This window comes from Balearica regulorum, chromosome 22 (genome assembly GCF_011004875.1).
Source record: "Balearica regulorum gibbericeps isolate bBalReg1 chromosome 22, bBalReg1.pri, whole genome shotgun sequence".
Lineage (NCBI taxonomy): Eukaryota > Metazoa > Chordata > Aves > Gruiformes > Gruidae > Balearica > Balearica regulorum.
Window position 1 is genome coordinate 6,175,295 of NC_046205.1, and position 27,940 is coordinate 6,203,234.

Genomic DNA, 27,940 nt, shown 5'->3' on the forward strand with positions numbered 1-27,940 from the left:
TGGCGGAGGGGGACACCTCCACGAAGCGCCCGCACCTTGGAGCCATCCAGGCGCTTCTGGCGCTGCAGCGCAGCCACTGTAACCAGAACCAAGGGCCAGGGCTCGAATGCCAACCTAACATTTGAAACCAAAGAGTCCGACCTGTTTTCCAGAACTTCAGGCCCAGCTGCATGAGGCACAATTTTCTGTTACACCCTTCTCACGGGAACAGACCCCTTGAAACTGCCAAAGAAGATTTCTATTAGAGAGTAGGACTCATTTTACAAAAGTGATAAAACCTTAAAACCAGCAGGAGGGTGTGCAGTCTGTACAGATGCTCCCTTCAAGACAACACCTTCTGCAGGCTACAGTTAAGTAAATTAGCTAGCGAGTACATGCCTGCCATTAGCACGCGCTTCCTTAAAATTGCTTGGCATTATTCAAAAATCCAGTTAAAGCTCAACCGCTAAATAATTCATCATCTAAAGGTCTGTCAATACACGTTTGCGAGGTAAAGCACAAGCATTCAGAGGATGGCAACCAACCTCCAGTTTTGGGCCCCAAGACACAACCATAAGCTCTTGGCTTTGGAGAGGGCTACGACATTCGCAAGGAATTCCAAAGCTGGGAAATGTAAAAGATGACACGGTACAGAAAACGCAGAGTTTAACCTCAAGCTGAAAGGAATGTGACATCTGTCCTTAAAGCAGCTGGGAGCCACGGCCCTTTCTAGCCCCCCAAGCACAGGATGCAGCTGGAGAAGCAGTGTATCCTGATGTACCCAAGGAGCTCAAATCAACTCAGTTCCCTGACAAGTGACATTTTAATAAAAAGTGGAATTGGCTAGCCTATTCCAAGAAGTTTTCAGCACATATTTGTTTGCTCAAGTGTTCTTCTCGTTAAATTGAAATCTGGAAAGTGAGGGGGTTTGGATCCTCCACAGTATCTGATGCAAGTCAGCTCCAGTCAGCGTTTCACCAGTTCTCCCCAAGCCCTTCTCGAGCGAGCAGCCAGGACTGCGCGCATACCTTCCCCATGCGATCTGACTCAGGAGCGTCACCCCAACATGTTCACATTGCTTTTATTTAGGTCTTCTGCCAACAGTTACAGGGTAACAGACACTTGGGACTGCAAAGTCAAAGTTGCAAGCAAAAAATCAGGACCAAGGCAAAAAAAAAAAAAAAAAAATCCACAAAGGCAATCAAATCAAATATAAATACAATGTTCTGGAGCTCTTTAATCATACCATTTTCTTTAATAAAGAGGTGGTTATGATCTTACAGTATCTTCTTCTGGCCTAATCCAAGGGTTTTGTTACTCTTTACCAGTCTTAATTCCACGCATACAAAACCAAAAAAAATTGATATTCAACCTTTAAAATATAAGCCGTATTTTCTTAATAAAATAAGTTTTGTGCTGCTGCTTGTTTAGTAAGTACTGTACATCAACTGTTCACGTCTATTTAACAAATGGACCATACAGATTTCAAGCTAAAGCAAAAAAAAAAAACCCCACAAGAAAAATAACAACCCAAACAGAGTGTCTTGTAAACACCCCGTGTACAGTTCAACACTTGCTTGTATAAAGGAGGTACGAAAGGGGCTAGAAATTGAACACAAAAGCACTGGAGTCCCGTAAATTTTCTTTCACAACTATTGAAGTGCAAATCACTCAGGCAAGATATGAATTTCACTTTTTTATTGCTGTCCTGCTGTCTGGCTTCCCTTCCTGAATCACATTCTTTTTTATTTCACATGAATTTTCCAAGAAGAAAACCTTCCGCGAGGCAACGTTGAATGCTTGGGCTTTTTGACGCAAGACATCGGGTCGTACGCTTGCGAATACCAGAGCGCCCCGGAGCTCTGAGGAGAGGGCTGCTCTGTCCCCTCACCCCCCCCCCCGCCCCCCGGGTCGTTCAGAGATGAGATAAGGGAAACAAACAGCATTCAACCACTGACAGGTAAATGGAAGTGACTCCTCTTCCCACAAAACTGCATGCACCTGGTGATGGTTCCAGTTGCAGGAGGAACACGTGCGCGTGGAGGAGGCAGAGACTCGGGAGCCGTTGGGGATGTCCGTGTGGGGTCTGTGGCTAACTACACCTCCTGGTATGTATCTGAGTTAACACCTATCCGCTATGGGTAGCAAAATACACAGCACCTCAACATGCAGTTAGTCGTTTGCATCTCGGACAAGAGAAGGGTAGAAATGCTGAATGCTGGAGCTGCGTGGAAGGTACAGTGCATAGTCCATCATACAAAACATGCGGGTAACTCAAACCCCTTCTAAACTTCTGCAAAATGGAAATTGGGTTTAAAGGGCACAGCAGCTACTGAGTTTGGCTTTTTTATTTGTTCAAAACCACGAAAACCCAACGCAGAGGGTGAAGTAAGGGCAGAACAGGATCTGCAAGTCAACAGCTGAGAGTTTCAGAAGCTGTGAAGCTTTTGTGTAGTTAAAATCGCTGTTAAAAGTAGGTGCTACATCAGCAAGTCTTCATTCATAGTTTTCTATGAACAGCCACCTTACAAATGAGTGCAAATCTTAAAGGTCCATTTTACATTTCAAGTCTCAAAGTTAAAAAAAATTGTTACAGAGCAACAAGCTGTTTCTGTAAATGCCCACACTATCTCTTTTCAAATGGTTAAAAATGGCACGTGCTATGCCACAGCTACTAAAAGACATTTCAGAATTCTAGACCCAACTAAAACACTAAAATAAAAACTAGAAACCAAAATACCTTTGCCCCTCGCTGCAGAACAGCAGCCAGGTGCTTTCCATTGTAATGCTGGTGAACAAACTGATTTGCAGAGAGAACCTTGACCTTAACCCCCATTTTATTCTTAGCAAGGGGCTTTCTAACACAGGGTGAGCGGGTACAGCCCCTCCGAGATCCTTTTGCTCTCAACGAACACAAGCCAGAGTTCTGAGGGTGAGATGGAGAGGTGCTGGATTTGTGTCACTATGCAGGCACTTGTGTATAGGAATGTAGGCTTCTCATGTTGACACTCCGTGTTGATGCATTCCCTACTCCCTAAAAGCATTCCTAAGAGTTCACTACCCCACTGACCATGAATAGTTCCTGGTCTCCTCCCCGTCACCTTGCAGATATACAGCAGTGGAGGTTGACACAAGGTGCAAAGGAGAGTATGAACCAAATACCGTAGTCTTGAGGAAAAACAGGACTGTGCTAAACGTAGATCTTCACAAAATATGACATCAGTGGGCTCAGCACTTGGTTTGCATAGCATAGTGATGTCTTCATTTTTGACAAACACGCCCAAAAAGAAAATGGGTAGAGTGAATTCCGGGTGTTAGGACAGATCAATGGGCCAACACGACCAATGTGGTTTTCATGAAGGCAAGGCAAGTTTAAACGTCAGAAAGTACAAAACAAAAAGGTGTGCTTCTACCCACGCGCACTGCCGAGGGGCAGGGCTCGCGGTGTATCTGCCCGGGAAACGCGTTCACGTTTGGCAGGAAAACTCACAGCAGAGCTCTTCCCTTTAAGAGCCTGGTAGGAGTGTGCGCGTCATTTTTTTCTCTTGAAGGAAGCACTGTGCACACTTTCATATTAAGATAACCAAAACAAAACAGATAATCTGCCCACATGATATTGGTGATGAGTTGCTACTACTGCCCCGCTGTGCACAACGGTCATCTGCGCAGCAAAATGAGTCTGAAAAGCAGTCGCTATGTCACCGCTGGGAAAAAGGCTTTTTTCCTGTTACAAACACAAATCAGTAGGAGTTTCCCCCATGACAATAACAAAGATGTCGTCATTCTAAGGAACAAATCAGGTGTGCTTTCAGAATAAAAAAAAAAACCCCAAACATCCCTGTGCATGAGATCAGAGACACCATGACACAAAGAGCAGCAAAACCTAGCAGCAGAGAGGGTGACAGTTTGGAGGTGCTGGCCTCGGGGTACGCGGTACTTCAGAGAGCAGCCGACCCGGGCAGACACGTGCCGAATGCACATGGGAGACGGGCGCTGAGGAGCACCCGGCGCTGCACAGTTGGTAACACTCATCGGACAGGAAACCTTAGAAATCTCTGGCATGAGCGCACAGCCTCGGGAAGCACGGTGATGTAAACTCTGAGCATGTTAATGACCTGTGTATTTTGGCAACAGACTCAGTATCGTATAAAAATAATGTTTAGTAAAAAAAAATCCCGGTGTCCATCATAAAAGTTCAGGAAAAAAAAAAGAAAAAAATAGAAAAAATCAATAGCGATTTCTGTCCTCATGGGATGAAGATGCCCCCATTTGTCAGAAACAGTTTTAAATAACAAGTAGTACATTGGAAACAAAAATGGGTCAGCAGCCATTAAACGTGTCCTATGTGAAAGTGCACATCTTTCAATGGAGTTTAACCACCGTGAGGTCGTGATCTAACACAAACTGCAACTTAGGACCATAGAAATTAACTCCTTCCCATGGAAATATGGACCACCATCAAGACAAGATTACTGTTTTCCTTACAAGATTAAAAACATTGAAATTTTGCAGCATCATAGTAAGGCACTCACCCATGGAAAAGTCTGTGACTGTTGCTTCAAATGGCAGCAGCTAACTAGCTTGTAACACAAGGAAGACAGTTTTCAGTTCTGAGCTAAGTGCTAGGGTGCCTTACATTATATGGGGGGAATTATTCAGGGCCGGGGAACTGTTAGTGTTAGAATTCTCCTATAAACTAGTTGGTTTTCCCCTTAACCCATTAAAGCATCTCATATTCTAAAATATTAGTTTTATAAATCTAGTCTTCTGTTTTAAGGCTCTAAAAATTCCCTCCCCCCAACCCCCACAAAAAATACCTACCAGCGCCTGGTGGGCAACGGAGGACCAAATCCGCCATTTCACAGTCAGGAGTCTATAGTATTGCATCTTAAAAATGAAAACCTGCTTCCGCCTCCTGGGAGTTTTATCCCTTCCTTGAATGCCTTCATGTGTTTGGTCAGGTCAAAATTTTGCAAAGCCAGAAAAATTAAAAAAATAATCATCAGTCTCTTCCAATCCTACAAAGGTGTTGGATCTTTCTGTCCCGTGGTGCTGGTCTCCTGCCTCAAATTGACGCTGCCTGCCCTGCAGTGATTTCTCATTGGAAAAAAACCAAGGTGTCCCAATGCTTCCTTTTTTGTATGGCTCCTACAAATCTGAAAGCTTTCTTGAGTGAGGTAACAAAAGTTAGGCTTTCAAGCAAAGTACATGGTACGTAAAGTGTCCTGATGAACCTGCACAGCCTTCGCCAAGGCCTGGGGGTCTCTGCCGTTGCTCTGTCCAGATATATGGCTGCCCTCGCCACTGAAAGTCAAGGAAATCACTGCATAATTATTTCATATTTCCCCCCCCCCCCAGAAACACTGAGAAAAGCCCCTTGGAGATCAGGGAGTGCTGGCAGCACTGGGAGGCATCTCACCAGGGAGGCATCCCACACGGGGACACTGCGCATGCTGGTGACCACACCTGGCACCGCTGAGATTCCAGCACCTTGAGGGGGCTGGTAACGCTCAAACACCCCTGGGATGCTCCTCCAGGCACAGGATGAGCTCAGGATGGGATTTAACGCTCCTTGACCCCCCACTCCCTCTAGGCTGGGACTGAAGGGGATGCAGCTACACGCACGTCTGCCCCCGCAGAAAGGGTCTGCCGTGGCGCTGCTCGGACACCAGCACCCTCAGACACTGAGGCAGGGCACTCGTGCCCCCTGCCCATCCCCGGGTCTGCAGAGCCCCCTCACCTGTCGTGCTCCTTGTCCACGAGATGGTACCGTGCTCTGAACGCCACCAGTCGGGCGTAGTACGCCGGGGCCGGGATGGAGACCGAGCGGGTGCAGCGCACGTAGGTATGGCACAGCTGGTACGTGAGGATCTGCAGCTCATCCGCAGTGAACCGGTTGTCATCCCAGAGCACGTAGTAATGGGACGGCCGGCTCGTACCCTGGAAAGGAGAGGGGGCAACATGAGAGGTGCTGCCTGCACCCAGACGAAGGCAGCTGCCTCGCATCCTCATCACCCCCTCCCTGATCAAAACAACCCGGCAGACAGCCTGGGCAGGAGAGATGCCCGTGCTCCCCTAATTTGAGGGCCACACACACGCACAGGCACCGCAAAGCAGGAAAGCCCTTAATGCTGGTTTCCGCCTCGGTGCCAACGCAGCTGCCCCGTGCCCAGGCGCTGCTGGTGCTTCTGTGCTGCCGCCCCCGGCTCCTGACGCTGCACAGCCCACTGCATCGCGCATCGCACCGGCCCCCCACCGAACCCGGCCAATTCCCCGCTGTCCTTGCAGGCGAAGAGGAAACCAAAAACCCTCCCTTGTGGATGCAGCTGTAGATTAAACAAGTGCAATTTTTTCAGTATGGTTTCTGACTAATCTTGGCTGCCGGAAGAAAGGCAGCTGCGAAGCAATCTGCCTGCTCCAGGGACGGCTGGCCCCAGCTCTCCCGCCCACGGCCAGACAAGAGGTCCCTGCTGACAACCAGGCGCCCCAGCGAGCCCGACACGCTCAGACACCAGCTGACAAGCTGCTGAATTGCCGCTCTGGAGGCGGAAAATCTCAGAGGAGAGATCCTTAGCTCCAGGAGAGAAACCAAGTACGTGCCACATAATGCAGCAGCAGTGCCGGCCCGGCACCTGCTCACCAAACCACCGCAACGGCAGCGTGGACCGAGCTGCCCACGTCTCCGGTGCCGGAGGGAGGCTGTGACAGGGCCGGGTCAGAGGTACGACAGCACACTCCGCAACCACAGCTGAAGAAAACCAGCAGCATCGCAACAGCCAGCTCCGCAGCGCGGTACCTGAATGCCTGCATGACTGCACAGGTAGAAGTCGAACTCAAAGGGGTGGGTGATATTTGTATCCACTGTTGTTCCTGCTGGGATGTTCCCGCTCTTCCCAATCTACAGGGAATAGAAAGAGAGACCCAAGCACTGCAGAGTTTGGTTATTTCCAGCTGCCCAGAGCACCATCTGTAACCCTGCCCTGCGCCAGGGCCACGGCGCAGGGTCCCCATCTCAGCGTCTCCGTTTGAGAGCACCGTGCAGAGCCGCTCCCCAAGTGCCCACTGAGGGGAGACAAAGCAGCTCATCGTGCTCTGCCCCCTGCCCGAACAGGCTTGCGGACATGTCCTGCAAGCATCAACACCAGGCACGACGCAGAGCTAGAGCAATCAGCGTCAGAAGGAAAGCAGGCAGGGTGACGGCTGGGCACTGGCCCATCCTACTGCAGAAATGAGGATTAAACAAGGAAAACTCCAGGGATCTCTGCAGAGAGCGTACACTAGAGTCTCTGCAACGAAGTACTGGGGCTTTTGCACCCTGATGAAAAACTGTCCTCAGTTCCCAAGATTAAATCTTCAAGCTCAGGTAAAGCCAGAGCCTGGTTAGACTAGATGTAACCACTAAATTTAGATCAAATCTAGGAAAAGCTTCAGCAATCAATGTTACTGCTCAGCACACACAAACAAGCTGTGAGCAAGCAAGGGGTTATTCATCCTGTCGCATCAGCGGCTACAGCGATCACCAAAACAACAGATGTTTTCAAGCTGACAGAGGCTATTTCAAGAGAGTCACCAGGCTCAGCAGCACCCCGTAACTCCTAACAGCAGCAAACAGCTGTCTGGGTTTCTAGAAGCAGCCTAATCCGCACGGATGAGGGAGTCAACCGAGCAGCACGTTTCATTCAAGAGAGAGCTCTCTGCCTGGCAGCGGTGAGCTTTCCCTTCACAAAGTCAGGGCTGGCTCTTCCTGAAGGCCGGGGAGGAATCGGCCGCCTCCGGCCCCCCGCGGGGCTCACCCTCTCGTTCTTGTCTGCGCAGAAGAGACGGGTGTGATGCCTTTTCTGGACAACGATGTAGGTGATGCCAGGCTGGTAATCCTTTTCCAGTTTGATGCAGGCGTCTCGGATTGCTAGGAGCTCGTAGTGAAGGATCTGGAGAGACAAGCACACGCAGAGTGAGGGGACACACTGGCACCCAGCCGTCCCCGTGCACCCTTAGGAACCCCGCGGGAGCCGGTGCAGCGCCACTGGCCGACGGGCATCCGAGGGGTCCTCACCTGCGGGAGCTGCCCCTCGGGAACACCGTCGCGGTAGAAGATGATCCTGGTGGGTTTGAAGCGGGTGGATTTGTAGAACTGGATGAGGAGCTCCCTCACCATGTAGGACAAGTCCTCGATGATTTCCTGGCGAGGACGCTGCACGCGCACCGTGGCACAGTACCGGCTGGGGTGGGCGTCCATGCTGCCCACAACCTGCAGCGACAGAGACGGGCCAGGCCCACGCGTTACGACAGAAGGGTGCAGGGGACACGAGACGTTCCTGCTTCCAACACCCACAGCTGGCAGAGCACCCGAGCCCACGGATCGCAAGGTGGGACAGTAAATTCTGTGCAGGCAACTAGCACCCAAAAAGGACGTCCCTGGTCATGGCCACGTCCTTTTTCACACTCTGCCATGCCCTTTGTGGTGTTTATGGGAATTTCCAGCGAGACAACGTGGCTGGACCCACTGAGCGATGTGTCTGTGGGGGCTGTCGCTGCTCTGCCCCCACTTCGCTCCTCCTGCTCAACCTCTCCACCTACGTAAGCCTTTCTCACTCGGTGGATTTTGGCTGCCACAAAGGACTGTGTGACCCCAAACCCTGCTCTGCTGTTTCACCATGGCAACGATGCTGCCAGGTACAAACCCCCAGTGTGCAGTCGCAACGCTGCATCGAGGTCTGTACCGCAGCGACACCACGGACTCTGCTCAGCTGGTCCTTACCCCTCTGGCTGCGGCACCAAGCCCTGCCCACCCCAGGCTGCCCAGAGACCCTCTGCCCAAAAGGCAAATGAACCACATCAATGTTTGCACAGAGCATCCGCCAGCATCGCGTCCCTGCGCCCGCCCTCGCTCAGCCGCAGGCAGCGGAGCTGCCCCAGACGGCCGCGGTCTGCTCCGCCGGCGCTGCCGTCTCCCGAGGACATGGCGGGGTTGAGTCACCGTGTGGCAGCTGCCGAGCAGGGAGTTCCCATCGCTCTGGAGGGGAGACCTCAAAGACATCAGGGCAAAGAGGCCAAGAGCAGCCAGGCTCGGCCGTGACGTGGGGCTGGGGGTGCAGCACAAGTCACGGGTGTCAAAGCAGGTGCCGGCCCGTGCTGGGAGGCAAAAGCCCGGCTGCTTCGCTGCACCGCGTGGTCCACATCCCCCCGAGCGGAGGGAAAGTACTGCAGAGCCCACATCCTCAGCGCCATCGAGCCTGCTGCCCCTGCCCTCAGCGCCGGTTTCACTTTTGCTTCGCAAACAGAGCTCTGGGGTCTGGGCTGCACCAGCGGAGCCGATGTGCTCAGCAGAAATGTTTCCTTTGGCCTCAGCCACGGACCCCCTTCTTTTGTCTAATTAACAACGGACCGAGGACAAGATCAAGGCCATCTGAAGGCTTGACCCTTCTCCTCCCCTACAGCTTCAAAAAAGCTTTTATAAAAATTTAGGAAAAACCCCCTACAGCGGTCCTGTACAAAAAACACAGAAAACGTTTTTGGAGTGGAAGTGCCGCCGCCAGGAAACAGACTGTTCTGTCCCACCCACACCTACAGCAAACAGCCAAAAGCATTTCCCAACCCCTTCTAATTAAGAAAAAAACACTCCTCCAAAGACGCATTTGCATGCCAAGGAAAACCTGAGCTATGAGTCCTGGAAAGTTAAGAACTTAATAGGAAAATGCTGACGTGCTTAATTAAAACAGATGCTACGCGAACCTGACACTCTCCTGCACCGCAACGAGGACAAGGCAACGTCGGAGAGCCCCGCGAAGGGCGCGAGCTGCCACCCAGCCTCACTGGCACGCGAGCAGCACTTCACTCGACGGATGCTCGTTATTCATTTGGCATGAAGGGAAACCCTCCTCCCCAAAAGGCTCAGAAGCTGCTTAGACACCCCAGTTTCCCATCTCCAAACCCCAGCTCTCCCGCCGGGGGAAGGTCCCTCCTAGGGCGGCACTGCCAGACCAGGATGCCTGGGGATGACTCCGGTGAGCTCCCGGCACACCCTGCCCGACAGCGCTCGCGGGGTCCGGCACATCATGAGCCCCATCTGCTGGCAGCTGCCAGCTCTCCCGGCCGCTCTCCAAAACCGCAGCTCCTCCGCGGAGAGGCAGGAGGGGATCGGGGACCCACCGCCCTGGGAGCGGGATCAAAACACTCAATAGAGCATGGTGCCACCCTGAGAGTTGTCACCACAGGGACAGTAGTGACACAGCCCCTTTACAGACACACGAGTCCCGTTCCAGCTCCCGTATCCCTGCAGCGCTCTCAGGCTCCAAGCCTGGCCCTGGACAGGGAACTTACAGCCGTTATGGAGGGTTTCTTCCCATCTCCTGCCGGCGGGTGAGTGACATCGGCCCCGAGGAAGATCACCGGCTGCTGAAAGACGGCAGAGCTGGTGGGAGAGAAGAGAAAGCAGCAGTCAGCCTTTCGGGCTGTCCAGGGGGATGCACAGCGCAATGCAGGCGAGCAGATCGCACAGAGGACATCTCTGGCCCTGGGCACATCAACAGCTCGTTACGGGGCGAGACAGGCTGCAAATGCCCATTTCCAACAGCTACTTCAGGCAGCTGCCCGCAGGCCCCCCCTTCCCCAGGTAAAGCCAGGCAGGCAGCACCACGAGGGACTTGGGGAAACGAGCCCCAAAACCGCGAGAGGCAGCAGCCACACGAACCGCTGGTGAGGCACAAGGATGTTGTTGATCCCGCCAAGCTTGACGTTGATCTTGAGGCAGAGGTTGGAAAGGGTCTGCGGGGAGGTTTTCACCACGTTCTTGACCTGGACGCACTGCGTGGCCATTCCCAGGAGGGTGTCCCCGACGCGCTTCACCTCGGCTGCGGGCAGAGGAAGCAGGTGAACAGACAGGCAATCTGCAATGCGCTGCTTCCAGCAGCAGCCTCGGGAATGGGGAGAGAAACCTCCGCGGGAGGAGCAGAGCCAGCCCTGCTGCGTGAGAGCAAAGCCCCTCTCCTCTCCCCACCTGCCCCTGCCCCAGACGCACCATACACCGGCGTTTTGCCTGGCAGGATGACAATGATGAGCTGGAGCCCCGAATAGGTGTTCTTGAGGTGTCGAAACATGGGCTCCACACTGTCTGCACCCTGGGCGTATTTACAGAAACAGGGCTGGCCTTGGATCGGCATCCCTGCATCTTTGGAGATCTTGCGCAGCTGGTCTGTAAAGTTCCTGTGCCCGGGAGGAGAAGCAGTGAGCCCCGAGCCCTTCCGCACGGCCGCTCCGCCACACGCCCCGGCCACCGAGCAAGGCGCAGGGACCCACGGCGGGAGTGCTGCGGCACAGGACAGACGGGGATGTGGTGTCACCGTGCCTGCCGTTTTACAGCATCCGGCAAGCACACAGCGTGGGAAACGCAAGACCGACAGGTGTTAGAGCTGAACCGTCCCCTCTTGGTGCCCTCCTACCCAGGTACTGACTCTTCCTGAAGTGATGGAGCTGTGAGCCGTTCTCCCTTAGAGAGCTGGAGAAGGGGGGCAGCAGACCTGCTTGATTTCCAGATGATTTGCAAAGCTGATGCAACCCTTCACTTACCAAACCGGACAAAGTGCTCAGCCACGCTCTGGATTTTTGGATTCCTAAGGATAAATTTGCTGCAGGGAGAGCCAGAGGGAGCGCAGGGCTCCCAGCTCTGCCCCAGAGGGGTCACAGGAGGAGTGCGGTGTCACTCCCGCCTCCACCTTGTTACTGCAGACATAGAGACTTTGAGCTGCTCCAAACCAACCCCAACGTTAACCGTGCCAAAGCCCCAGAAGAGGCACACAAAACGCTCGCCTAGATGCATCCACTCTCGGTCAGGAGTAACCTGAGCCCCAGCAGAATCCAAAACCAAGGCGACCATTTCCCTACACCAGATAAACTGTCCCCACTCTGTGTCACTTTGTACCGAAGCAGAGAATCTCTAACCTACCAAAGCTTTGCAGAAAGCCTAAGACTTCTCTGCAATAAAAACCTGCGGTGAGTTAGGATGCTTCCTACATGAACTACATTATTTCAGAATTGGGGAAACTTTTCATTAAATATCCCTCACACCCCCATCTCTCTGGGGAAAGCTCAATACAGCTTTAGGGCTGGCAGTACCAAATCACGATCCTGCAGCTACGTGATGCAAAGAGCAGATCGAGGAGAGCCTGACCGTCAGCTCGCAGGTGCCAGAGCACCGATGCGCTCACTCCAAGCTGGCAGATTTTGCGATGGCTCAGGGACTGTTTGCAGCCAGGATAAACAGTCAGGCACTCTGGATAAACTAACAGAAACAAGACTGAATACCCAGACTGAACCCGGATCAAATTTGTACCACGAGCAATTCAGATCCAGCGTTAACGACGAAGGACACGCAGCCCCGGGCTGGGAGCAGCGGGGTGGCCGCGCCGCTCCCCACGTCATCCCACCCACACGGGCTGCCCCTTTCCTTACTTCAGCACCTCCTCTCGACACTGCTTCTGCGGGGCAAAGCAAGCAATCGCCCAGACTTTGATCTCAATGCCGTTGTAGAACTGCTTCCCTCGCATGTCCCACACGCCTTGGTTGGGAGTTGCAATGGCCCGGTTCTGCAAGGCAAACAGACGGTCAGAGCGCTGCCGCTGCCTGCCCGGCCCCACGCCGGCAGCCCCCGGGAGCATCCGCACGTGCCGTGGTTGTGCTCCCCATCACAAAGCCGTACACCCTCGCCGGAGCCAGCTCCCTGCGCTGCCAGGGTCTGTCGCGGCGCGGGGCGACGGGCAATTCAGAATCTCAGCTCCTCAAAGGCGTTGGAAAATTCACCCAAGCTGCCTTACCCTGAGCATCCCTGTCCCCTTCAGCTCGCTTGTTTGTCACGGAATGACTCTTGGCCACGCTTTCAGAACAAAACCCAAAAAAACCCAAACCCAAGGTGCTCTGATAAAAAATTCCAGCTCTAACCTATAAACCTGAAGGCAGCACAAGTTTTGTTCGGAAAGAACGTTTTCTGGTGTAAAAGCATCTCTGCACAACACAGCCCAAAGCCCGGTGCAGCCCTGCTTACCCTGCCTCCGTACTGCAGGATGGGCGCCGGCAGGACCCTCCCCGTCACCTCCGTCATGTCATCTTTCACCTTGATCCCAAACTCCTGAATGTACGGATCCAGGTTGTAGCTGGCGTTCTTCATCTGCAGAGGGAAGGAAGGGCCGTGGGAGGGAGCGAGACCACCTGCTGCATCCCACACAGCTTCAGCTGCCCAGGAAACACGGGCACCCAAATCCTGTTCTCTACAGAGCCACACTCCTCGCCGTAAGGGCGGTGCAAGCCGTTGAACACGAAGGGCTGAGCCCTGTCCTCCAAACTGCCCCACAGGGGACCTCATTTTTGAATGCACTGACTGATGCTACCGAGAGCAGCGCCTGCTCCTGAGATTTAAGGCTTCAGCGAGAAGGTTCAGACTGGCAAGAGGATGTTATCAAGAGTCTCAGAAGAAATATTAAACATCCCCAGCTTTGAAAGCCCAGAGACATTGGTTTGGGTAACAACGGCACTGTTAACCAGCTCCTGCCTGGCCACTGGCAGAGCTGGGTGCCCCTGGTTCACCCCAGCTGACCTGCAGACAGAGCTCCTGTACCGCAGCCCCCCACCTACACCCAGAGCCAGGGTCGTTTCTCTAATTTTTAGTTTCCTATTTTTAGTTCAGCTCCCTTTGGGTCAGGTTCCATCAGTGCAAGGACCTGAATTTGCTGCACACAAGTTTCCACGGTCACTCTACACACGCAGTCACCTCTGACCGGGCACGCAGTGGGAAGAGGGGGATAAACCCAAGCCATTAACCCCACCAGCATCTTCTGAGCAGGTCACAGCTCTCCAGTGCAGAGCAGCTGAGGAGCAGGACCACAAGGTTGATCACGGACACGCCGCCGTAACCTGCTGTCAGAGCCACAGCCCCGACACCGTCCCTCCCAGGGACTCGTGCCACGTACCAGGCGACTAATTTCCTCCTGCCTGTCTGGGGCAGACCTGGCCGTTGCTTTTATCATGGTAGACGTCTGATTGTCTGTGAGCTTCTTGATGCACCGCTGGCCTGCCACGATGTTGCACACCTGCACGGCAAGGGAGAGACAGCAGCCACACATTAGGGACAGGCGAGACACGGGGAACCACGGCTGAGCTGCCCCGCGGGCACGGCACTCGGGCCCTGCAGCCAGCCCCAAACGGAGATGCCAAGCCTGCAGCTGCAGGAAAACGGCATTTTTACAGCATGGTCTCCTCCCTCACTTACTAGAAGCGGCTCTTGCCAGGTCAACATCGAGGCAATTAGTGCCCACGACACATCGGCTGCAGAACGTTGCCATGCATCTGCCAGCAAAGGCCACTTGCCTTTGCTTTGCACGGTGCCCAGTGGCGCGGAGCCGACACTCACCTCCAAGGGCAGGTACGTGTGCTTCTGCTCCTGGCCAACCTGGAGACAGGGTAGGTGGGGGTATTTCAGCTGCAGGTTGTATTTCTGCTTAAAGTACTGAGCCACTGTGCACTCCACTGTCTGACCGCTCTCCAGCTGCAGGGGAAACCTGGCAGAGGCAGGACACGAAGGATGCACCTACTCAGAACAGACACTTCCAGACCTCAAGCACTACTTACGCGGGCTGGGAAGAGAGGGAACTGGCAGGCTCCCGCTCCGAGCTACCGTAAAAGAAAATAAAAAGCAGAATAGTGGTATTTTCAGAAATCGCATCAGGAATACTCTGATCCCAGTGTGGGACTGAGATCCCTAAATAAAGCTCTCCCTCACTAATCCAGCTAATCAGGGCAAATGTTTATTGCAGGACATGCCACGCATGCCGCTGTCAGGTACATAAATACAGCACTGGCACTCCGGAGGACTCCTGTGCCTGGTGCCCTCCCTGGGAGCCGAGCTGAGCTCCAGGCAAAGGTTAACCAGCCTCTCCGGGTACAGGGCAGTGGCTCCGGGGCGGGCAGAGCATGGGGGGCAGGAGGGGTGCATCTCCCTTCAAAACCACAGGAAAAAAAATAAAATAAAAAAATCAAACTTCCCGGTGGCAGGGCTGAGGGGTGCCGTGCCGTCCACAGCCGGAGCGCGTGATACCCAGCCTCGCCCAGCACCAGCTGTTCCCGGCTCCATAAAGAGCCCTGCGAAAATCAAGAATTGACCCGATATTCTTTGTGGAGCCAAAATTAGACAGGCAAGCCAGCCCAAACGCCCTGGCGAGGCGTCACATTCCTCCCGCGCTTGCCAAACCCAAAGGCTGGGAACCAAGGGTGCTGGAGCACGGGAGAAGCGGGGTGCACGCAGCGACAGGCGCATGAGCCCCCATGAGATACCCCCAGAGATGGGGTCGGACGAGGAGGAAATGCGGCTGTGGCGAGGGAGGTGAGCCCCTTTGGCGGGGGCTCTGCAGCCCGGCACCCGGCCTGAGCGGGCGCTGCTGGTTCGGTGTCGGGCAAGAACTTAGAGCAGAGATTTTCTGCCAGCGCTTGGGTTTGTACAGCACGAGCCAAAATTTCTTGTTTGTGGGGTTTTTTTTTTTAATTACCTCTCTTTTTTTTTTTTTTTTTTTCCTGGGGGGCAGACAACCTGAAAAACATCCGTCCCGCCCCCCCCATCTCCCCTCCAGCTCCACTGGGTGAGCACCCAGCAGAGAGCACAAGCCAGCCCCTCCTGCCCCAGCACTGCCTGCACGGGGAGGCTGGGAGGGTCCCCGGCTCCCCCCAGCCTCTGCTCAAACCTCGTTTTGTCTCCAAGCCTCCCCAGGGGCAATTCCCAGGGCAAAGCCCAGCGATGAGCCCGCGGGCTGTGGCACCCGACAGCTTGGTGCTGAGGGTCCTCCGCTGCCCCTCCCTGCGGGGGCTGTGGGGAGCAGGGCAGCCCCCCGACACGGAGCTGTGCCCAGGCCCAGCCTGCTCCCAGGCACACGCAAATAATTTCAAGGCAGGGAATTGCTTTATCCCCTGACAAAGCTTCTGCTTTGGCAGTGTCTATTTTAAGAAAGAAGAAAACCAAACTCGGAGGTAAAAACTAGGACAATTCCTGGCATGTTAGCTCCCGCCCGCTGCAACGCGCTGCCTGCCAGACAAAGCATCCTCTGCGCTCCCACCCTCCCCTGCATCCCGCTCGCCTTCACCGCGCATGACACGGAGCTGCGTGAGCTGCTGCGCCCAAAACTGCTGCAGAGCGCCGAACACATCTCCTTCTGCCATCGCAGGCTGGAGTTTCCCGTCCAGCTCTCCCTAACGACACCAGCAGCTGCTAAAGAGAACAGCTCAGATTTTTCCAAGGGCATCTTCCCACCCGCCTTACGTCTGGTGGCTGGCCGGCCGCCTGGTAACGTTACACACGCGGTATTTCCTCTTCATCTGCCCGCAGTGGGTAACCTCGACTTTCAGACCTGATGCAAGACAGGGAGACACAGCAGAGGCACTGGTAACGGTGGGAGCGACTCCCCTTTGCCCAGCTTCCCCGGACACCGCCAGCACCTTCCTTAAACAATTAACCGTTTGCAGAGCAGGTATGTTTGCAGATGTCCCGTGAAGCGCAGGAGGGAGGCAACGGTGCCCCAGGAGACATTTTAAACGTGCAACCCCTGCACCCCCCACCTTGCTGCAGGGGCTGGGGGGGAGACAGCCACGGCCGGTGGCTGGGACCGGGTCCCCAGCACTCCCCGGGGGCTCTACCTTTGATCTCCTTGGTGAAACGCACTCTCTGCGAGTCCGTCAGGGGCTTCGGCTGCTCATCGATGTTCCGGATGTCCAGCACTTCGCACATGAACTCGATTACGGGCTGGGCTTTGTAGAAGGCGGTGGCCGACACTGCGGGACAGACCCCACGATGCCTCTCTGCTCTCTCCCAGCAGACAGACCTGGCCCGAGAGCCGGATCCAGCCTCCCCACGCACGCCCAGCCCCACCACTGCAGTTCCCCAGCACGAAAAATACGTCACCGTCAATGTTGAGCATCATCTTCCACATGGCAGGCCTGACCGACTGGTGGAAACCGAACCAGACCTCTCTGCCACCTCCCAGGGGGTGGTAGTAACCTTCAGGGGGGGAGAAGAAGGAGCGACCGACGGGAGTGTACCTGCGAACCAGGGCAAACCATGTCAAACAGCAGACACCAGCCCCACCAGCAGCCACCGTGACGCACCCCCAGCCCCTCCGGCTGCATCACCCCTGTTTATTTCTCCTGCAGGAGCATCCACAGCGATCGCACCAAGTGGTACGGCAGGCACGGCTGCCTCCTCCCAAAGAGCTCCAAGGCCAGTCCCAGGCACAGCAGCCTGCCGAGGGCAGCCGGTCCCCTCCCCGGCACCCTCAGTGCTCGCGGCACGGCCCCCGCCGCCCCCCCTTGGCACAGGTACCTCATGGAAGCCAAGTGTCTCATGGCAACGTCCAGCGCCTGGACGGACTCGAGGGGGACGGGGATCTGCCCGCTGACCAGGGCCTCGTGCAGCATGCGCCAGCTCACGATGGCCATCCATTTGATGGAGACCTTAAATATCCTGTCCTTGCCTTCCCCCGGGATCGTCACCTCAAAGTCAACCTGGGCGCAGAAGGGAAGGGGAAGCGGTCGTGGCGTCCCCGCAGGCACAAGGGGAGGGGGTCGGGTTAGCTGGTCCTCCCCAGGGAGGAGACGCTGCACGGGGCTCGCCATCCCCCCTTACCCGCTCGTTTCCAATGGGCAAGGCTGTGACAGTGTAGATGTTCTTCTTCCCATCGTAGACTGGCTTTCGGTCGCCGAAGATCTGCGGTTTGAAGTGCTGCACCATGTACTCCACGACTTCCCTATGCAGGCGAGCGGGGCAAGAAAGAGGGGCAGGGGGAGGGAAGGGAGAGGTTCGTTTTACCGGTTTCTTTACAGCCCGACACCTTCCGCGACCTGCCCGGTCCCCGGCTGCCCGACTCGGGGCACTGCTGAGCCGCAGAGCCGGGTCCCCCAGGGGAAGGGGGCTCCCGGATGAGCAGCCGCGCACCTTGCCCCGCAGCTCGGTACATCGGCTTCGGCAGAACGAGCTTACGCAGCGTGCAGGAACGCACGCACGCCGGAGCTGGCCGCAAACCCACCACGCGTGCCGGGACGGTGAGAGGGAGCGACTCGCGGCCACCGAGAGCAGGGGCAACAGCAGCCACAGCATCCGCTTGCAGGCCTTCGGGGTGCGGAGCTGCCCAGGCTGCCGGGGCAGGAGGGGACAGGCAGCGAGTAGAACATCAAAAAGAAAACCAAAGAAAAGTACGTGATGGCCCGAGGTCTGAGCTTGCTATTTTTAAATACGGGATTGTTGCCAAAATAGCACAGCTGCTTTGAAGCAGCAGGGAACTGCGCTGAGGTTCAGGACCTCCGAGGCTGTCAGGGGCAGGGACCAGTGCTGCTGCACAAACACGGCTGACGGGGTCCAGCCACCCATGGGCGCTGGGCAGTGCCGTGACCCCTGCCACCACGCCACCCTGACGGCTTCCACCGGTGAGGAGTGAGACAGGCACTTGTGGAGCCTCCAAATGGAAACTGGAAGCGGGGAACGAGTGCCAAAACCTCTAATACTTGCCTTACCTGTTGACTCTGCGTGGACATTTGTCGGGTTTGATATCCACTTCATAATGATACACATCGATCTTGGGAATGTCCACTTCAAAGTAGTTGGCCAAGAGCTTGATGGGTTTCCCAACGGTTCCTATCCCGGGCCGACGCGGCGCTTGGAAGACCTGCTGCAACGGTGGCAGGTATGCGCCTGCAGCTGCGGGGAGAGACGTCGGGTCAGGAGGGCTGGGAGAAACCCCGTGCCCAGCCAGACGGACAGACAACGCAGGCACAGCGCTCTCCATCACTGCATCCCGAACCGGGAGGTCTCCCGCTACAAACGCTCCTGGCAGGAGGCGGCAGTGGCAGAATTTGGACCAGCACAGCTGGAAGCGACTTCCCCGGGTGCGATCCGGCAAGCGCCAGCCAAGCCATCAAAGGGCTACGCCAAACCCCCCACTCTGCTGTGCCGACGGCAAACCATCTGCCGGCAGATAAATAATCTCTGCTTTGCCTTGGGGAAGGGAACTCACGCGGGGCCGCGTGCGGCGGCGGTACCGAAGGTGGAAGGACAGGGGACTCCACCGCCCGTCCCGGGTGCACCCACGTCCTGGCGTACGCCCCGGTCCCATCACTCAACTCCCTGACCAGACACGGGGACGGAAGGTCACAATCAGTTCTCCTGACACCGAAGAACAGGTTGTACCTAATGTCCACATTAAAAAAGCTTTGAAAGCGCCCGCTACGCCGCCTCCAAGCTGCACTGCAACTTCTGTTTCGCAGAAGAAATGTCGTAACGTGCAAACAACCAGAATGGCGGCAAGAAACTCTCCAGCGCTGGGTTTGAAAAGCCAGCAGAGCCGCGGGTCTGCGGCAGCACCCTGCGCCTGACGCGTCCGGGAGGCATCGGCACGCCGAATTAGTTTGCAGGCACCCTCTGCCCCCGCGCCAGGGCTGGGGTGGTCTTGCCGCGGGGAGCTCAGCCAGGACGCCCCGACAGCGCAGGCAGCCTTTGTCGCGCAGCCAGGCCAGCCCCTGCCCCGCTGATTTACAAGCCAGCGCCGGTACAATGGGGAGGAGGCGAAGGACCGCGTCCGCTCTGGGGAGAGAAATAAAATACGGCCCCGCAGAGATGCCCAGCACTTCTGCCGGGGGTGAAGCGAGGGGCCGAGGAGCTGGCAGTGGCCCCACCGCCTCCCGCCCTGCGTGGCGTGGGCTACGGCATCTGCCGCCTCCCATGGGAGAGCAGCACCGGCTCCGCCGCACGGAGCTGCGGGTCTGCCCTTCTCCGAGGGGACGGAACCCCCAGACCGTGTTTTCCCCTCCATCCTCCAGCAAATTCCGACTCGCTACCGGAGGGAGGATGCCACAGGAAACAGGAAAGACGTTATTGCATCTGCACGACACGATTATTTAACTGCTAGATTTTGCAGGATAACCGCTCGTTTTGGTTTTATACTGGTTCTTAACGATCGTGTTTCGAACTCCAGGTCGCACGATAACTCAAGTCCCAGAACCTGAACTTTCCTTTTATCCTTAACCCCTGCCCAAGGTAATTCTCAACTGCTGTTCAGCAAAAAAAAAAAAAAAAAAAAAGAGTCACATCGATGAGGAATGCTAACTCCAGGGAAGTCACTGATAAAAAACAGAGAAAATTAAAACCAGTTTGATTAAAACCTCCTATGAATTATGGGAGGGAGCAAAAAAAAAAAACAAAACAACCCCAATCCCAAATCCCCACTTCAAGCAGGATGGGCCCCAAACCCGTAAAGAGGGAAGTACCAGTTTTTCCACAAAGGCCGTTACACAGACTTACTAACGAAGCCCTGGAGATGGAGGGCTGGGTACCAGTGCCCAGCCACAGCACCGAGCTGTGTTTCCAAACCGACAGCACCCTCGGACTCAAAGGTATCTTAAACTACTGCCAAAGCAGCATTCAACACCGCTGCTCTCCGAGGCGAGACCTGCCCTCGCTGCCCCATTCCCACCTTGCCCGTCTCCACCCATCCCAGTTTGATCTTCTGCTCCTCAAACCCCGCGAGGTCTCGGCCAGCTGGGCCGGGTGCGGGGAGCGCAGCGTACGGGATATTCGGGCCAGGTCAGCCCCCAAACACCGTCCCGGCTCCAATTTTGGCTCTTGAACACACGGTGCTCTTAGCACCCCTTGCTCCCATCCACTTTCTTTACAAATCCAAATTTCAATTCCAGGCTAAAAATATCAGAAGCAGAAAAACAGAAGAGCAAATCTGAAGTTTACTGCTCAGTTTTTCACTCCATCTTTGCAAGACTTTTCCTGCCGATGGAAGGCCACCGCGCTGCCGGACACCAAGGGGACGGGACGACCCTTGCGAGAATCCAGGGACCAAACTGCGGCATTAACTTCCACGAATCCAACCTCTGCTCTTGCTGCTGCCCTGCGGCAGGAGCCCGGGAGCTCCAAAATCTGCCGGGAGCCCCGAGCCCGTGACCAACCTGGCCCCAGCGCCTCTGCGGAAAAAGGCAGCGCGGGACTCGGAGCAGTCCGACGAGCAAGACGGGGATCCCCGAGACCGAGGCGGGGCTCGGACCCCCATAGGCACTCGCGGCTGCTCCGGGGCAGGGCGGCCGCCAGCACCCCCGAGACAAACGGCTGTGCGGCGCTCCAGGGGCAGCTCGTTATAAGTAACTCATTTTCAGATGAGCTACTCGCGGTGTAATTCATGTCTCCACATGACAAACATTTCTTGGCAATCGCCAGCTCCCTGGCTGCAAGCTGACGCATTTTTAAATCATGGTTCGCAATCAAAGAGGTATTTGCCAGCGCTGCTGGAGCCTCTGGTCCCTGCGCTGCCTTTTGAGTGAGAAACCGCGCAGCCCGCTCGCAAGACCTGCCGGAGCACAGCAGCTCTCCGCTGCCTTCCCCGCAACCACATCAAGGCCAGCACCCGCAGCTTCTCCTCTTCTGGACCTTCTCACTCCCGAGACGATCCCGGCAGCTGTGCGGGAGCAGGACAGCATCTCCATGTGCCCACGGCGTCCCCGCGGGTGCAGGGCAGCAGCCACGGCTCGGTGCCGGAGAGGAGCTGAAGCACGTTTGGGGCCGGCAGGAGCCGCGCTGCAGAGCGGTGACCGAACGGCCCCGCACCCATCCCGCAACCCCGGCACCGCACCGGTCAGCCCGAAAATAACGTTTCGCCGTACAAACCCTCTCGCCGGAGGATCACCAGATGCTTTGCAAACGTAAAGCCTCGCAATTAGGATCATGAATCACAGATGAAGGAGCCAGCCTCCAGCAACACAGAAGTCGGCTCGGGAGTTTGATGTGAGCCACGAGATATTGCAAACAGGCAGCCCGGCTGGGGGGAGCAGCACCGCGGCGGCAGGGACACCCCAGGCTCGCCGCAGGGGTCGTGCCGCCCACCCAGAGCTTGCCCAGCAAAGGAGGGAGCGATAATGACTTTTCCTTTCCAAATTACTTTGAGATCCAAAGCTTTTTATGAAGCCATTATCTCCCAGTGCCCGTGCACGGCCTGGTGCAGCCGTGCCTACCCGGGCACGGCTATTTATAAGGACGGTGACGTGGGGGCAGCCAGCACGGGGAGGGGGACCAGGGGTGACGCTCAGCTGGGACCCGCGGTATCCGGCACCTCCGGCGTGCGAGATGGGTTCTCGCCTGGCCCCAGCTGCTTCGGCCCCGGTGGGAGAGACCCCAAAGCCACCAGTGTTGGGGGAACACGCAGGCTGGACTCACCCCTTCCCGCGCCACGTCCCTGCCCCGGGGTGCTCAGGGTCCCCCCACGATTTGCATCAGTGCAAATCCTCCCGAAAGCCACCCTGTGCCCAGCTCGGGGGATGCTGTGCCAGGGAACGCCGGGCAGCACGACGCGGCACCCCGGGCACCCTGTACCCACAGCCCCCGGCTGCGGCTCGGAGCAGCAGCAAAGGGGCCAGTGCCGAAACGTGCCAGAAGCCTCGTTAAAAAGCGACCCAAACCTCCCGGAGACAGGGAGGCTTCTGCATACAGGGGGGGCTTCTGCATACCTCGACTCTCCATGGCGAAGCTGCACAGGCTCCCACTTTGTCATGTAAATCCGGGCGCCCGGGGCCGGGGGCTGGAGGGCGAGTGTTGTTCCTGCAGCACAATGCGGCCAGTGAGCGGGATGAAATCCGCCTGCCATTATAAATTCAGCGGCCCGGGAGAAATCACAGACTTTCACACACAAAAGCCGTGCCCCGGGGACACGCCGGCGGCGGGAGCATCGCCGCCACCGCCGCCCCTTCGCCGGGTGCGCGCGAAGCACCGGCGGGCAGAGACGGCGAGAGGGCAGCGCCGCCAAGGTGAAAGTCCGTTTGGAGTAATTAGGGCTGGAATACGCTTTGTTTCTATTATTTATTGTAACAGCTGGGGAACACGACCCGCTGCCCAACAGCTGCCTGCACCCGGGCAAAGCCGCCGGTGGGACGGCATGAAATTACCATGTCATTTAAATCCTCTCCAGCGCCGCATTCAGCCGAGGGGCCACGGGAACCGGGCCCAGACAAAAGGGAGTTTTACTGCAGCGGCGGGTCTGCGACGGCCCCCTCCCCGCACAGCCGGCCCCGCCAAAACACAGCCGGGATCGGAGACGGGCAAGCGGGGCCGCGGCACGCCAAACACTGCCGGACACGCAGCGTGGTCTGTCCTGCCATGAGCCGCCTCCCACCCTGCACCAGCCCCAGAAACCCCCCAGGGAAGTGAAACCCCCCCGCCGGGAGGCAAAGCAAGCGGCTCCAGCAGGAAAGGCGACTGCTGGCAGGGCGAGCAATCGGCTTTCCCAATCTCCAGGCTCAACATCTTCAAAACCGCCGGCTCTGAGCAGCGACCGACACCGTCCCGCGATACCCAGCTTCAAAAAGCACCTTCTCGTCTCTGCCAACCCAGCCGTCGCACCCGCCGCCTGCTCCTTCCCGAGTTCCCCAGGTCCGCGCAGCTCCCGGCACTTTTCAGTTCGACGCCAAACGGAGTTTAAGGAGACCTTGCCCACGCGGGGCAGAGGGCTCCGGCCGCAGCCGTCGATGCACAACATTAAACTCATCCCGTGCACCAGAGCCCATCTGCCGAGGGAAAGCCTGAGCTGCTCCTGCCCCGCGTTGCGGTGGCTGCGTCCAAGAAATGCGCCAAAAATGGGCTCTAATCTGTTTTACTATGGTATTTACTTCTGAAAGCGGTTTAGTTCTTTGTATCCTCGATAAAGAGCGCCAAGCGCTGCAAAGGGCTTCGTTGGGCCGTGTCAAACCTCAGCTTTCCACCTGGAAATCACGGGCGACGAACTCGAAAGCGTCAAGTTAAAAACGCGCCCCGACGCAGCCGAGGCCGGTCCCCCGCACCCCGGCGCGCGCAATCCTGCGGATTCTGCGACAGAGCATCACAAACGGCAGCCCGAGCGCGGCCGCCTCCGCTGCGCCCCTTCACGGGGATGGCAAACCACCTGCCTGGGCTCTGGGGAGAGCGGCGCGGTGATGCCAGCGGCACGGACACGGCTCGACCCGCGAGGGTCTTGCTGAGCCAGCCCTGGCTGCCCAGCCGCTCCACGTCCCTTTTTTTGGTCCCTCCGACGGGGCGTGAGAAGCACCCGGCACCGTGAGTGCCGCCACCTCTGCCGAATGCACCGGGCGGCTCGTCTGGGGTCCCCGCTAACGACACCTGGACCGGGCATGGCTGACGCCCCTCCTGCCTGCCCGCAGGGTCTCGCGCCGCTCCCGCAGACCTTGCAGGCAGCAGCCAGGGCCGTGCCGGGAGCGGCAGACAAAGGCAGCCCCCGGTGCTGGGGACAGGACAAAGGCGACGCCGGCTCCTCTCCGCGTCCCACCGCAGCCGGGTGCCGCGCCACGGGCAGCCCCGCAGATCCAGCGGCCGGGGGCTCCTGCAGAGGTTAAAACCCGAACCCGGCTCCGCCACAGCTCACCCTGCTGAAAGAGCAGCGCCTTTCTGCCTGATTTGGCTTCCTTTTAACGTCTGCCATCTTAGTAACTCGTCCCTGTTTTGTTCTTCCCGGGGTTTAGAGAGGGGCTGCGGAAAGCGTTTAGAGATAAATCATACGTGCCGTGTCTCCAGGCAAGGTGCTTCTCCCGGATTTGTTTCTTGATATAATCCCGTCCCAGAAACAGGCACGTGCGATTTCACGTTTCCTGAAGATAAAGAGATCCAACAGACGGAACAGCTTTGGGGTTTTTGCAGGGTTTAGCACAGGAAGACAACGGTTAAGATTAACAGCTTTTATAGGAAGTTTGTGAGGGATAAAGAAAACTAAAAGTTGGGGGGAAAGGAAACCAACTTCAGTTTTCAAAACTAGCGCACGCGTGCCTCCCCGAGCAGCGCCTGCGGGTCAGAAGACGCCCCACATTCCCCCGCCGCTGTGAAACGGCATCTTCACGTTGGGCACATCCAGGCACACGCCGAGTTTTCTGCTTTATGACCCTGACAGGTCGCAGACCGGCACCGTCAGCCTTGTACGCGAGGCTCGGCCCCGTGCCGGGGTCCCCTGGCAGGCAGGGGGACGTAAGGCCGGGTGGGATCCGCGCCGGCTCCTGCCGCACGGGGTAAACCTCTCCCTGCACGCAGGGTGACCCGGGCGGGAGCAGACGTCCACCTGCCAGATTTGGGGAAGAAAGGGGAAATTCCCAAGAGCGCAGCCTCCGCCGCCCCGGGGACCCCCGCACCATCGGTGGCACCAAACCCCAAACCCGCTCCCCCGCCGAGCGTGGCCCCATCCCACCCCAGAGAGTGTTTTAAAGCACCTTAACAGAATCAGTTAAGGCCGGCGGAAGGAGGGTGCGGGCATGCCGGCAGCGTTATCTGCGTTGCCCCGAGGCGGCAGCGCCGCTATCGCCCCGAGGCGCCGGCAAAGCCCAGACGCCCCCGTGCAGCCGCCAAATCAAATCACGGCTTCCAGAGGCCAATAAATCAGCCCCAAACACAAAGCGCTGGCAGCCAGAAGGTAACGCGGGCAGGAAGGGATCTCCGTGCCACGCTTAAAATTTAATACTGTAAGGAAGGACCAAAGTTTGACTGTAAACGTGCAGCAGCGTTATGTCAAAATCTCACCACGCCACCGCGTTACAGCGGGCGGCAAACTTGCCGGCACAAGAGCTACGAAAGGGCAGCGGTCCCCAGTCCCCGTTGCTCCCTCTCCTCCTCCTCCCGGCACCAAAAACCCTTCTGCGACTCAGGGCAGCATGAGTTCGCGACGCTCACGCCGGGCACGGGAGCGAGCATCTGCCGACGCAACGGACAGGTTTCGGGGAACGGCTCTCCAAACCCCCGTGGAGCGGCCGGCACGAAGGGACAGGACTGAAAGCACCGCCAGCTGCTGCCGTCACCGGGCGCGGGAGGCAGGGATGGGGGGGACACGGGGTAGGGGGTGACCCTGGAGCTCGGCCCCCCGGCCCCTCGACAGCAGCCGGCCATGCACAGCCCTGGCTCCGCGCATGCCCCGGCGCGGGGAGAGGAGCCGCTTCGTGCTGTCACGGTGCGCAGCATCGCCGGCCTCACGCCAGCTGCCCGTCTGTGCCCCGCTCCCCGAAACACCGCACCGGGGGGGGGGGGAAGGACACAGGGAGCTGGGGGGCTGCTGCTGCTGCAGCTCCTCTGTGCAGAAGAGACCCTTTGCGCAGGGCTCGCGCCGCGCTTTGGGGGGGCCCCACGCTCCCAGCCCTGCAGCCGGACGCGTCCCCCGACCACAGGGCTCTGCACCCCAAACCTGCGGGTGCTCTGCCCCGTGCGGGCCCCTCGGTCGCCTCCTGGCCCCCCATCGCTGCTCTCCCCAGGGCACCCGGGGGCCACGCCAGCCCTGAAGCGGGGCAGCCCTGCAGCCCCCCCCGACGCCCCCGGCCCCCCCCCGGCGGGCTGCAGACCCCGGCAGCGGCGTTCCCCGCACCGCCCGTTGCACGGGCACCCCCCGCCCGGTCTGGCCCTCACCCACCGCTGCTCAGACCCCCCCTCGCCCCCCCGCACCCCCCGATACCGCCCCGCAGGGCCCCCCCTGCTCCCACGGCACAGGCCCCCGCCGCACATCCCTCACCCCCCCGCTGCGGGCTCCCCCCATTGCACCCCCCCCCCGCAGTCCCCGTGCCCCCGCCCTGCCCCCCCGTGCCCCCCACTTCACCCCCGCCGCCCAGCTCCCCGTTACAGCCCCCCCCTCGGTCCCCACAGCGGGGCTCCCCGGCCCCCATTGTGCAGCCCCCCCATCGCACGCTCATCCCCGGTTGCACCCTCCCTCATCGCACGGCCCCCGTCGCACGCTCCTCGCCCCCCCCCCATCGCACAGCCCCCCGCCGCACGCTCCCCCGTTGCACGCTCCTCGCTGCCCCCCCCCCCTTCTCCCCGGTGCGCAGCTCCCCGGTCTCCCGCGGGTCACCGCCGCTACCTGCGCCCGAGGGTCCCGCTTCCATCCCATCCACGCGGGTGCCGTTCCGAGCCGGGGGCCGCGGGCAGGGGCCGGGGCCGGGGCCGGGCAGGGCCGGGCAGGGCCGGGGCCGGTGCTGCACCGCCGCCCGCCGCAGCCGCCTCTCGCCGCGCCCCGCCGCGCACGCGCCACCGCCGCCGCCCGGCCCCGCGCCCAACAAAGGCGGCGCCCGACGCACCCGCCGCCATCTTGGGCCCGCGCGAGGCGGCGCGGCAGCCCCGGGGCTGGTACCGGAGGCCGGAGGCACCGGGGATGGGGAGGGGGACGGGACGGGGACGGCACCGGGGACCGGGCACCGGGCGGGCCCGCGGGGGACCCCCAGCCGGCGCCGCCCCGAGCGGTGCAGCATCCACCGCCCACGGTCGGGCCTGCCCTGCACGCCCCCGCCAGAGCCGATTTTTGGGGGATTTTCCTCCTTTTTTTGACTCGGTTTGTGCTGCCAGGCCGAGGAGGAAGCGGCGGGGGGAACCAGGCCTCGTGTGGGCAGCTTTCGTGTCAGCCCTAAGGCGTCCCAGGCTTGCCGTGGCCCTGCTCTACCAAACCCAGCAAAACTGGGCCGAAATCTCCCGATTTTCACCGAATCTGCTAGACTTGCCCTCGCCAAGGTGTGCTGACGAGCGCAGACACTGCCCCGGCCACGACCGCCACGATGGAATCAGCCCAGGAGCGTCAGGCACTAACCCCAGGCTGGAGCGGGGAGGCGACGGAAAAAAGAAAGAAACCCGCAGAAACTCAAACCCTGGAAGCACGTTCACTGCTGACAACACGGCGCAGTCACGCCATGGAGCACGAGGAGCTCCCATGGGAGCAGAAGTCGGGGGGCAGTCGGGGTTCTGGGGCTGCAGAGCGCAGGGACGGCGGGTGCCACGCAGCCCCGGCTGATTGCACCCTTTTTGGGAAGACACCAGGATACAGTCATCCTTTGGAGGATCGCCACTGCAAAAAGAATAAATAAGAACCTGGAAGCAGGGTTTGCTGAGGACGCGGGTTACCGTCAACAATCGCGTCCCGAGTTCAAGTTCGGCCTCGTCCGC

At 58.0% G+C, this 27,940-nt stretch overlaps 1 protein-coding gene across 4 annotated transcripts; it reads right to left on the minus strand.

Moving 5' to 3' along the window:
• Window positions 1-1,043: 1,043 nt before the first annotated feature.
• On the minus strand, window positions 1,044-27,032 carry LOC104642237 (protein argonaute-1). Of its 4 annotated transcripts, XM_075773853.1 has the most exons (20): window positions 26,868-27,023; window positions 22,504-22,594; window positions 18,517-18,700; window positions 17,633-17,753; window positions 17,326-17,511; window positions 16,913-17,045; window positions 16,648-16,782; window positions 16,274-16,361; window positions 14,378-14,525; window positions 13,938-14,057; window positions 13,016-13,138; window positions 12,427-12,560; window positions 10,997-11,181; window positions 10,670-10,829; window positions 10,300-10,390; window positions 8,033-8,227; window positions 7,773-7,907; window positions 6,776-6,877; window positions 5,720-5,919; window positions 1,044-5,283 (listed from the first exon to the last, which is right to left on the minus strand). In XM_075773853.1, exons 2-20 carry the CDS (start codon window positions 22,514-22,516, stop codon window positions 5,175-5,177), a joined length of 2,562 nt encoding a protein of 853 aa, XP_075629968.1. In that variant the 5' UTR covers window positions 22,517-22,594; window positions 26,868-27,023; the 3' UTR covers window positions 1,044-5,174. The 4 variants fall into 4 exon arrangements, with proteins under 4 accessions (XP_075629968.1, XP_075629967.1, XP_075629966.1 ...); XM_075773852.1 differs by lacking the exon at window positions 22,504-22,594 and having other exon boundaries at window positions 16,913-17,049; window positions 17,330-17,511; window positions 26,868-27,032; XM_075773851.1 differs by lacking the exon at window positions 22,504-22,594 and having other exon boundaries at window positions 26,868-27,032.
• Between the last annotated feature and the right edge of the window lie 908 nt (window positions 27,033-27,940).